Source organism: Xiphophorus hellerii, chromosome 1, assembly GCF_003331165.1.
Source record: "Xiphophorus hellerii strain 12219 chromosome 1, Xiphophorus_hellerii-4.1, whole genome shotgun sequence".
Lineage (NCBI taxonomy): Eukaryota > Metazoa > Chordata > Actinopteri > Cyprinodontiformes > Poeciliidae > Xiphophorus > Xiphophorus hellerii.
Genome location: NC_045672.1, coordinates 6,887,220 through 6,899,385, shown reverse-complemented (window position 1 = coordinate 6,899,385; position 12,166 = coordinate 6,887,220). Strand labels below are relative to the sequence as shown.

Here is a 12,166-nt window from a genome sequence, read left to right as displayed (position 1 = left end):
GACGCAGTGTAGGCAGGAGAAACTTAAGCCCGACAGACATGGGATGGATTTTCCTTCCCCTTCGTCTCCACTTACTCACCCAGGGTACCAGCGTTCTGGCCAACAGCCTCCACCACGAAGTCTGCAGATTTACCAACAACCCCTCCCTCCAGCCCGGGGCCCCAGGCTCTCACTAGCTGCTGACCGGCCTCAGAACCAATCTTGACCTCAATGGGACTAAAGAGGAGAAGCAGGGGTCAGTCATTGTGAAGCCCAGCTACCAGCTCCAGTTACAGTGGTGGTTCAATACCTGCGGGGAATGTGCTGTCCTCCCCAGGTGATGGTGATGCTGTAAGTTCCAGGAGTGGTGGGGTAATACTCAAACCCGTACACGCAGTCTCCAAGGTCTTTCCTTTTGCATGGCTCCTCAATTCCCTCTGCAAATACAGGACTTGATTTACAACAGAACGTTTTACTCATGCAGCATTTAGAAAACCTTTAAGGTTTCCTAGCCAGACCTAAAGCCCTTCAAAGTGCTGTTGGCTCAATTCAAGTCCTGTAATATCTTAGTTTAAATGAACCCAAAGAGGAATTAGAAAATGTTTTTCTGTAGTGAACATGCTGTGTAGACCTTCTATCCACAAAGCAAGGTTTTAAAGCCTAAGGTCAGTTTTGCAAAGATTTTAGTAAATACATGGGGTTGCAAGTGGACAGAAAAGCTAAGAGCCTCCTATTTGCCTTCAGCGTTCACAGCCAGAAATACCCACGTTAGGTGAAAGTTTGGTTCGTTTTTTTGCGGTGTGAACGCCAAAAAATTAAAAAAATAAACTCTGGTCCACCTAAAGGTCTTGGTTCGGTTGAAGTGAACTCTAGCAGTGCGGTTTGAATGCGTACCTAACCGGACTGCAGCACAGGGCATTCTGGGTAAACGCAACCAAAACTAATGCGCCACGCTAGTGGGAAAAACGGCTCATGGCCATTTACCGAAGACAAAAGAGAAATCCTCTAAAATCTGACAACATTCTATTTTTGTTTACATTTCGCGAAGCGGGATGTTGCGCTCAGTTTCTTCTTCAGTGTTTTTTTGGGTCGTTTCAGTGGTTCTTGGTCCAGCGCCACCACTGGCCAGGAGGCGAACATGTTCTTCAAAAGGTTTGGTTTGTTTGAAAGAAGTGCAGCAGCTGAAAATAGAACAATGTCACTAAGCTAATGTTGCGAGTTTGGTTCTCAATCAAACAGAGTCCACCAGACTATCAGATATGAAAACACGCTAAATTGTCCTCCGTTCGGAAAGTATGTGTGCCTGGTTGTTTGGGTCAGTCCTGTGATGGTTGAGGTTCACCCTGGACAGGTTTGGCTAAAGAACATGCTGTGTGCCTACAAATCAGCAGCCTCTTCAGTCCATCTCCCCTCCACTGGACACATCTGACCCCAAGAAAGGGCTATATTTAACAAGACCAGGAACAGCTAGGGTGGAAAACACCTGGTTTGGTCTTAATGTAGACATTAAATCTTAGTGACACCCGAATTAGGCACCAGCAACACCTGAAGAGAGCAGGACTGAATTGGAATGAGGCTGTAGAAGAATTGTTTCTTTAAATTTGAGATCCATCTAAGCAGTCAGTTGGCTAAAGAGACATGGCAATAAAAATCAGCTGCACAGATGTCAAATTATGCAAAACGCTACTGACTCCAGTTTCAGTCAAAGCTGGTCATTGGAACATGTTATCGTTTGCCGTATGAAACCAGAACCGATTCCAGTGAAACAGACCCAATGCCACAGCACTGAAGTGAAAGTCTGTGTTTTAAATAGCCGTGAGTGCTTTCACTGGAGTTCTATAGATAATGAGCTGTGAACTTACTGGGGCCCTTGATGGTGACTTTCAGCTCCCCGGTGCCGGCTCCTTTGGTGTAAACCTTAAAGTCTGCCGTCTCCTTCACCCTCAGGCCCTTTGGCTGCAGGCCGCGACCTTTCGCTCTGCACAGGCTGGGGTTGCATGCTGTGAACACACAGGAGAAGGTTAGGGAGAAGCAGCCCAAGAAAACACCACAGAGCTTTTTCAATTCAACTTTATAAGCACAGGCAACGTGAGAGGTGGACGTTGGATGAGGTGCAGGAGGAATGAAGCCTTCGCGTTAAAGGTCCAGCCTTCGCACTACAGTTTCTGGAAAGCTTTCCCTCTCCTTCCGCTAAACTTCTGGTGCCTCAACATTTATCTTATCCCACAAAGTGAGTTTGCTGCTGACGCAGTAAAGGAAGTTTCTTCAAACTGAAGTAGAGAGTTGCCCTTATCTTCTAAATAAAGAAGGAGCCGCAGTCAGAGCTGCCTGGTCAACAGGAAGCAAACGAAGAGCAGAAAACACACTAGGAAGGCAACTAATGATAAGATATAAAATTAGACCTGTCAAATTTTTTACTTGATCTCAATCATTAATGCAGCAAAAATGTTTAGAGCTAATTTAGGACATTTGTGTGTGTCATTAAACAGAAGTGTTGGTTTCAGATTGATGGCAAACATTTTAAGTCACTACAAAACTAAAGATCTTCACTCATAAGAATAAACTAGCCACATTTTGCACAGATTCACTAGAATTTGGCAAAACCTGTTAAAAAAGACAAACGGATACTGCTGATAAAGTGAAACTAAAGTTACTGCTGTTCAAATCAATATGCATTACTAATATTACTAATTTTATTTCACAGGCAGCATGGATTGCCATTTAGTACATTTTAATGCATTACCACAAAGCATTTTAACAAATATGTAGCACTGCAGCCCTAAGGGGCATTTAAAGAGGATTTTAGCATTTGTCTTCCTCCTGGGATCAACTACCTTTAGAAAAGAAGAAAAGAAACATTTTTGATTGTCTTCGGTCATTATTTCCTGACCAATATAAAAAAAGCCGCCCGATATTTAGATCATTTATTAAAGTCATCAAAAGACCATGCTGTGGTCTCGTGGTAAACATCTGCGCAGCAGAACCCAGGAAAATTAAAAATGATATCATGGAAAGTACAAACTGCAAAAATAGCGCAAACAAATTGTAAAAATTAATCAGTTGATCAGATTCTGACTGTTCAGCTCAGTCTGTCCCGACCAGACCCCAGCATGGCTTCGCTGTTCGATTAGTGAATGCACTGGATCTAAAGGTTAGAGTATAAGAATGAAAGGTGGCCATTTGGTATCATGCCTAAATGTATTCAAAGAGAGAACAGAGAAGTGAGAAGATGGTTTAAAAGTTAACGCTTTCTACGACATGTCAAGACAGTTTGCAGTTCATTCGGTCGCACCAGAATGAGTGCAAGACTTTTATCTAATAACAGGAAGGCTAAACAGATAACGGCAAAAATTGCTCCATGTTCTCTTTTTGAGCTTTCAGCCATCTGTCATGAAACATGTTGGATTTAGGAATGTTGGCTTAGTTAAGGTAAGATCCCACGATCACTGGGATCTGAGACTGGTACGTTAGCAATCCCAGCTGCACTAACCAGGTCAATTAATAACAAAAGATGCTAAAGAAAACTTAAAATGTCAATAGCATGGTGACCCAAAATATCTCTAAAAAGATGCTTAGCATCCTTATGCCACAATTTACTAAGCCTTACTTGCTTGATAAAGCAGTAAGGCTTAATAATTCCATACAATTATGAAAAAAAGGAAGAAAATACTTTTCTGTTGATTGATCCTAAGAAGGAAACTTTACACTGGAAGCTTGATTCATTCTGAATTCATGATGTGAAGTCTAAACTGGGAAAATTAGTCATTAGTAGGGAATTCCTTAAACTAATGAATAATTTCCAGGATGAAATAGTCCAGTCAGAAATGTTGAGTACATGATCACAAGCCACAAGCTCTCATGCATCCAATCTCTGACACACAGTGGGTACCCAAGAGAGACGCCAGGAAACAGGAAATGACAGCAGAAGGAAGAGGCCGTCCTCAGGAGTGGACAGATGCCAGTGGGACGCTATCAAAGAGAAGACTGGGAGGAGAGAAGGACAGAAGATCTGATATCCAGCACAGCAGCAGGAGGAGACAGAGCACAATTAGAAACCAGCTTGAAATGATTAACGCTGAAGGTTCACAAGGAAAACCGTTACAGTCAACATGTTGGAACAACAACTGGTGTGACGCCACAAGATTCAGGCTCTCACCTTCTCCCACGTCGACTGTGAAGGGACTCTTGCTGATCTGGCCGCCAGCGAAGGTGATGAAGATGGTGTGCTGGCCCTCCTGGGTGGGCTTGTAGGTGCAGCGGTAGCTGCTGTTGCCCTTGTCCTCAATGGTACAAGGCACAGTGTTCTTCTTTCCCGCAGGATCCATGACCTCAACCTCCACTTCTCCGACACCGGCACCTTTCAGCAAGAGCAAATCAAACATTGGAATCCTGTCTTGATTTATTTCCTACTTGATTCGATGGCAAACGGACCGCATCCCCCTTAAACACTACCTGCTGTGTAGACATCAAAGTAGGTGGCTTTGTTGGCGATGTTGCCCGACGGCTCCAGGCCAGGGCCCTGGGCCGTCACCTTGCTGGAGTTGCCCTGAGCCATGCCGATGTCCACCTCGAAGGGACTCTTTGAAATATGCTGCCCCGCAAACAAAACAGTCACCTGGAAAACAGAGGGGGAAAAACAAAAACATTCACTCTTCTCGTTTTCCCCATTTAATTACTCCAGTTCTTAATGAGAGACCGCAGCAAAACCTTCCAAGTGTTCTGTTCTTCAGGTCTCACCTTGTTGAAGCCAAAATCATTTTTCTCAACTGAAACCATTTTCTCCATCATTGTTAGATTCAACAAAGACACTAAAGATTAGACTTAAAACTAAGTCTTTGCCAAGTTGTTGAATTTTGTCCCAGAAAGTATTTTTCTGTAACCTATGAATCAAACTGAAAAAAAATGAAACAAAATAACCAATCTGGTGTACATCTTTCTCCCTCTGCATTCATATAATTAACACTGCATGAGAATGTAGCAGGTTCTGTACTTAATCCAGTCAACACAAAACCTTCTGCAATTTTCCCATGAAAGTTCCTGAGCTACTCTGGGTTGTATACACAAAAAGCACTTCAGTATACATCCCCACACAAACACACGTTTTTATGAAACACTTGGTCCAGTCAGTCTTTTTGGTCAGATTTCTCGTCTTTGAGGTCAAAAGTGTGGATATTTTTAAAACGGGGTGTGATGTAAGGGTAAAAATACGCAGCAGGTTTTAGTTTGGTACTGAAAGCAGCAGTTTGTCACTTGTTTAGTCTCGGCATGCTCTTCTTCCCCTGTTCTCATAATCTAAAGACAACTTTTTGCCCCTTAATATTAACATTTGTGTGACTAAGCAATCCCTCACACATCCATTGTGCATTAGAAGTATGGTCAGTTTACCTTGTGCATGCCCATCACTTTGGGGGTGTAGACAACAGAGTAGGTGCGGTTCTTGTCGTTGTTCGCCGTCACTTTGGCCTAAAGGACAATTGGACAACAGTTTACAAAAACATCAGCTTTTAAAAAGCTTTAGTTTAAACAGGCTACATTCCCAAAGATTGACAAACCTCCTCTCTGTGTCCTGCAGGATCCTCTACGTAAACCAGCACCTCTCCCATCCCCGCACTGATGGTCTCAACGGTAAACATCGCCTTCTTCATCACGACATTTCCCACCGGCTCAATCCCTTCAGAGACAAGACACACACATCAACATGCAGCAGATGCAGGAATGCAGATAGATACGTCTTCAAATGACAGATTTGATGTTTTAGAGACTGGGAGACTTCAGCCTCAGATGAACTACACATCACATATTCCGCTACGTCATTATGCAAAATGAACCCTAAAGCAATATGGAAGACGTCCAGCTTATAGATTAATACCTCGCAGAACCAGATTTCCTAGCAACAACTCCTAGTAATCATTTACACTCCCTTGCATGCTTGACGACTTCTTAGTTCACCCTTACTAATGTTTCTTCAGTGGATTGAGGTTACAGTCGTAGATCTGTGCATCGCTGAATAAAAGGTCCCACTATAGAATTTCAATCTGGATTTTGACTGGAACATTGTGCCACCACGATTCTGTCATCCGGTTTATGACGCAGGTTGGGCCAAACTTCAGCTGTTGGACAGCCTTCAGGCTCTCCCAATACTTCATCCAAAGTGTCAAAAACAGGTCTTATTGACATAGTTGTGTGTCAAATATTGCGTCATTTTGTTAGCAGGAAGGCGTCTGCCATCCCTTGGACACCAGGCCCGGGTCAAACTGTTTCACACAGAGCTGTGTGCAATTTATTGTGTGATTGATCTGAAGTTTCTTGGGATGTATGTGAAAAAATCACTCAGACAGCAACGTCAATATTTTGCTTCAACTGTCCGGTTTTTGTATCGGCAGGCGACACGAATACTTCTGAGAACACATTACACAAATGTCTGTCATCTCTCGATTGGTCATAAAACACCTACAAAGATTATCAAATGGATAAAAACTCAAACTGCAAAGTTATTTTCCACAGAGAAGGTCATCACAGAAAGGCATTGCAGTCTCTCCATTACAGTTTTGTTAACTATATGTGGCGTGACGTAGACAGAACCAGGACGGTTGTTCCCCAGGTGGTCCACGTTGTGTGTGTGCGTGTGTGAAAACGAATGTCCTTCAATCACGGGACCATGCATGGACTTTTCTGCTTTGGATGTAGCATTGGAGAACCTTGACATTCGACTCTAGAACAGTTACAGAGGAGTTCATGGACACCAACTTTCAGCTGCCCAGGTTCTGGGGTTATAAAATAGGCCCACAACAACATCCCTCCACCACCATGCTTCAGACTTTCAACAACCACTGTGCTAAGTATTGAATGCAAAGATGCCTAGTTTGGTCTTAGGACATTGTGCCTGAAGATCTGTGGTTCATTTGAATGGCGAAGAAACTACTTTTTTCCTGCAGCCTGCCACAAGAATCATAGCCTTTTCTAACAGTCTTGTCACACATCCTCATGTTAACCAAGGCATGAAGAGCCTAAGGTGGAGCTCTTGGGTTTTTGTTGAATGGCGAGATCTTAGAGGGTTTCTCTGTGTCATGAAGGACTTTAGATTGCGCAGACTCAGCTCCATGACCCTCCCAGATGGACGGGCAGCTCCAGTGGATTCTCTCAGGGTTCTGCTGATGCTTTTCTCTCTTGACCTTATGCACAGTACAGCCAAAACACTAAAGTACCAAAATCTATGTTTAACTCGTCTTCAGCACCTCCAACTACAACCTCTAGTTTCTATAGAAACAGCAAGAGTGAAGTTGGTTTATCCCCATGCTGCTTCTGTATTTAATGTTTTTGTAAAACCAACAACTGTGCAGCAGGTCTTGTTTTTTGAAATGCATTTACCATCTCAAGCCCTGGTTAAATACTGTTCAGTATTTCCAAAAAGCTAGCAGGATGGACAGTTTGTCACAGCAGGTAACATGGAGTCCTCAATCAGAGCTGTGTGCCTACCTGGGCCGTAGGCGCGGGCCTTCTTGGGGTTGAGTTTGGGCCGGAGAGGAGCCCCAGGCTTCAGCTTGGCTTTGGGGAACTGGGACAGGTAGGTCATGACTGAATGCTCGTCCACGTTGGGGTCTACGATCTCTTCTGGGGTGATAACCTGATAAAAATAGACAAAACAGAACACATGTTTTTATATTTAAGGTCTATGATGCTCGTTTGCCTTTACCCAATCAAGGGCATACCACACGTGCAACCAGCAACGGCTTTCTTTATTAGTTGCCATGGAGCCCACTACCCACAGAAGTAAACTAGGTACTGATTTGGTGATGAAAGCACTGTGCCAGTCCTCCACCTCAGCTCAGAATGTACCTGATCCAGATTCGCATGCAAACCTGCAGCAGCCACTCATACAGACTCTCGCTTTCTGGTTTTACAACCCACAGACATGGCGAGGGGAAAGACATTACGCTCACTTCTTAGAAGAAACAGAGAAGAAGACGGAAACAGCGGTGACCACAGAGCCAACTGTCAGCATGCTACACCGTGCCAACACTCTTCTGTTTGGCACGAATCCAGCCAACGCCATTAACGTCTGGAAATGACTCAAATGCTGAATACAGCCAAAGAATAAATGTTGGTGTCAAGAGATCCTTACAACCTACTAGGCACTGATGGTTTACTCTTGTGATCGTCGGCATTATTAATGAGATAATGTGGACGGAGGCGGATTTTTCAACAAAATTCCTAAAGATGAGGATTAACTAAATGTGAGCATCCTATGTCCTAAAAAACTGATCTATGAAGATTTTGCACCTCCATTTGTAAAAATCAGATGATCTATTAGGAAACATTTATTTCAGCAAAGACCAACACAAAAATGTATTCCAATCCACTGTTCTACAAAATGTTAAACAGGTCAGCATCTAAAAGTGTTAGAGCATCATTTGTACTATTGTTAGACATGGATTTAAAAAAAACCCATCCTGGTCCACCTTCACAGGAAATTACGAGGAAATAAAAATAAGCGCATGGTTTTTATTTTGAACCTCCTGACATCAATAGCAGTCACTATGAGTTGGAAATTCCTGTCTTAATTCAAAATTTAAATCCCAACAAGCACAAAAAAAAAAATCCCTTAATTGACAGTCGCAAGGAAGTTTTGTTATTTAGATAGTTAGGTGCTCGTGTGTGCAGATGTATTTTCTGACTCGTCTCCTACCTGAGGGATGCCCAGCCAATCATCAGCTTGCTGCATGGCCTCACGGGCGTTATCCACTGGTTTGGTCTGATCCCACTGATCCCAGTCAGGACACAGACCTGGAGGAGAGAAACAGCTCAGCTGGGTTTCAAACAGCACCACAACTTTATCATAGAAACGGACTAAAACTATTACGTTAAATAGTAAAAAGCAATTTTCAAGGATACTGATGGTGCTTTACTGCCCACCCCCCTACACTAGCTATACACCATAATTTGACACAAAGAAAAAACTGCTGGCATGCTTCAGATGGGGTGACTTTTGTCAACTGCAGATAAAGCAAGTGATGAAGCATTCTGAATAAAATCAGTGTGTCAACTTCAGGGTTTAAAGCGATAAGAAAAACCTTCAGGTTATATTTCCTCCAGAGACCTTCATTAGTGGTGCACCAATTAGAGTTTTCTGGCCGATCACGATGGGCCAAAACCAATTTCTATGTTTTTGTCTAAGAAGTCACTAAATAGAGAAAAATGTCAGAAACAGTGGGGCGACTTTTGTTAACTGTATACATAACCTGGTGGGTCCGTCAGTCAGTCCTCTCTCACAGCAGAGCAAAAGAGGACGGTGGATCATTTTCAGACCAATAAGATCGGTTTCTTATCAATGTATCAGCCAATCACAGATAATCCAAAATTAAGGAAATTGAAGCAGATTTATCAGTACAGCACCTGAATGTTATGGGACTTTTTCTAAAACCAATGATTTCTGCTGACTTTGATTTTCTATCTAAATAAGCGTGACTACTTCAAGTTTGAACCCTTCAGATTTAGATGAGTATCAATTACAGTTCCTTTATGAAGTAAATCTGCAGTTTTAGTCATGTGTACAGTTGCATACAGTTAATGTTTCTAGTTCCTGATCAAGCTGATCTTTAAACCAACCAGAATGATCAGATATGACCAGGCTTTACTGAAGCAAACTTATCAGCTGGATAGTTTCACACACGCTAAGCAGCTTTTAAGATCATTTGACAAGTTTATTTTTTTTAAACTCTTTTGATTTCAGTCTGTTAGCAATCTGCAGGCGATTTAAAGCTGATGATGTGAAAAATCCTGCCCATGTCTGACATGTTCCCTCCTTTCTGCTCACTTTTTTTTTTTTTTTTGCATCACCTTTCAATTGAAGAATTGGATAAAAGCCCCCCTGAAGCACACAACAGTCCCACATCAAAACCACATGCTGTGGTACAAACAGAACATGTCTGCACACCACTTTAATAAGAGACAAACATCCCAACTTCCTCTCACCTGGGGCGCAGCTGTCCACCAGGGCTCCCAGGGCCCGGCCAGTCTGCCAGTCCCTGTTGAAGTTGGTGATGGGAAGCTCGGGAAGTTTGTTCTGGATCCATCCCAGCAGCCTCTGCTTGGGAGTCTTCTGCTTGCCGTCATCTGCCTCTTCCTCCTCATCCCACATCGGCATGGAGATGGAGTAGTGCAGGATGAGGGTCCAGATCAGACCCAGGATCAGCTTCAGGTTCCCATCCACAATGGCTTTAGAGTCTGAAGGCCAAGAGGACAAGAGTTTAAGGACAAACTGCTATAAAAAATGAAACGCATAGAAACATGTATATAAATATGCAAAGATTGACAAACTTTATTTATACTTATATAAATAAAAGTATGCAAAGAAAAGATGATATTTGAAAATCATATTTCCCTCTCTTATCAGCTAATGTATGGCAACATTATTAGGGAGTAGTCAGTTGTATAGCAACACACCAGCTGGCATGTTTAGCCCTGGAAGAGATGGGAGAGTTTACATTTTCTGTGCCGCTTTTGTGCAGATTTTAATCTGACCACATAGAGGCACTGAAATTACAGACAAAAGGGTTAAACTATTCTCGTCTGAGGGTCAGTTTAGAGTAAATATACCAAACATCGCCAGCTGAAAGAAACCACTAAGGGACAACTGGTTAACAGTATCAATGTATACCAAGATTTTCCAATCGGAGTTTCTATTTTACTAAGATTGTACTTCATCTTTTACAAACAAATTTAACTACAACTTTTAATCTTACATCAGCTTGTTATACTTGTGTTGGTCTGTTGAGCTGAAAAACAAGCCTATAATTTTAAGGCTAATCCAAACATACATTTCAATTTAGTATGTAGTTACATTTTTGCATTAGTTAATTTTTTTTTACAGACTGTAATAGAAATATTTAAGCATTCATATGAATAGCCTTTTGCTTTAAATAAATGGTTTGATGGTTAGTATTGTGTAGATGGATGACATGGTGGCATTTTAAGGTAGTCATACTGGAAAAGTCCCAGCATGACATGCTTATAGTCACCAGATTGACAAAAAACCACAAAACCCCCCCCCCAAAACATTGATATGTTCAAATGATAATTTCTTTTTTATTATTCAACCTTTATTCATACAGCTGCTGCTGCTTGTGTTCTCACTTCCACCAGGAAGGTGGAGCAAGTACTTGGCACCAAAGCTGTTCTGATTCTGGTTCTGCTCTGCATCCCCAGAACCAGAACCAAACATGGAGAAGCAGCATTCAGCCTCTATGCACCACAAATCTGGAACAAACTTCCAGAAAACTGCACATCGAGTCCAAAACCCTCCTGTTTAAGAGTTGCTTTTGAACCATAATAAATGGAACATATTTGTGCATTGATGATTTTAATGACAAAATGTAATGTCTGTTATTGGTTTTCGGAACTGTTGAACATTTCATAAGAAACTTAAATACCACTCCTACGTGGTACTCCCCATATCAGCCCAGGGCTCAGCTCTTTGTTTTATTAATGAAAAGATTTCAAATCTTCTATCAAATGGGTTGACTTTTGTAAAAACAAAATCATGTTTCCAGAACATTGTAATGGTTGGAGACATTTTAGTCAAATAAGGGAAAACCGTTTCACTTATAATCAAACCCCACTTTATCATTTCCCACTTATTTCACTTTTCTATACAACTTAAATTTACAACAGTGGATATTCTTAAAAATTTAATTTTCTATTGAAATTATGTAGTTTGTCATGGAGATTCTGTTTTACAGAGAAATAAGTGAAACGCGTTCCACAACCAACGGGTCCAACTCACATCCAGATAAAAATCAGTCCAACAGTTAAATGAAACAGATTCCATCATAATTTCATCACAACACAAAACCATCAAATTCAGTTCATAAAGCCAACTAGTAAAAAGCTAGTAAGGCAAGCCCAGCAGATTGCTTTGGGTAGTTGACTTTCCAGCAATCCTTCATCCTGACCAAGCATGACAAAACAAAACACAAACCGCTTTGTCCCAGATCTCATCTGTGCATTGTGATTGGCCAACTGCAAAGAGGCAACGTGATAAACCGTGACTGTTGGAGAATTACAAAAAAAACCAACAACAAAACTCTAATTTTTCAGTATATATTTGAACTCATTGATAGCCACATCAACACGCATCATAATAAAGCGGCGCATACACCCCAGCATGTGGCTATTTATCTGAGGTCTT

General features: G+C 41.9%; 2 protein-coding genes across 4 annotated transcripts in view; both read right to left on the bottom strand.

Moving 5' to 3' along the window:
* LOC116721371 (tumor necrosis factor receptor superfamily member 14-like) overlaps positions 1-12,166 on the bottom strand; it is a 1,133,408-nt gene that overhangs the window by 108,900 nt on the left and 1,012,342 nt on the right. The gene's annotated exons all lie outside the window — the stretch shown is intronic.
* The window catches only part of flna (filamin A, alpha (actin binding protein 280)), a 56,588-nt gene that overhangs the window by 21,857 nt on the left and 22,565 nt on the right, over positions 1-12,166 (bottom strand). For all 3 annotated transcript variants that reach the window (XM_032564266.1, XM_032564273.1, XM_032564257.1), the window contains 10 exons: positions 9,952-10,203; positions 8,666-8,763; positions 7,456-7,603; positions 5,532-5,650; positions 5,365-5,442; positions 4,432-4,594; positions 4,136-4,336; positions 1,842-1,979; positions 290-416; positions 80-216 (listed from right to left, as the gene is read on the bottom strand). In XM_032564266.1, the coding sequence (XP_032420157.1) occupies positions 80-216; positions 290-416; positions 1,842-1,979; positions 4,136-4,336; positions 4,432-4,594; positions 5,365-5,442; positions 5,532-5,650; positions 7,456-7,603; positions 8,666-8,763; positions 9,952-10,203 (1,461 nt within the window). The remainder of the gene's footprint in view (positions 1-79; positions 217-289; positions 417-1,841; positions 1,980-4,135; positions 4,337-4,431; positions 4,595-5,364; positions 5,443-5,531; positions 5,651-7,455; positions 7,604-8,665; positions 8,764-9,951; positions 10,204-12,166) is intronic.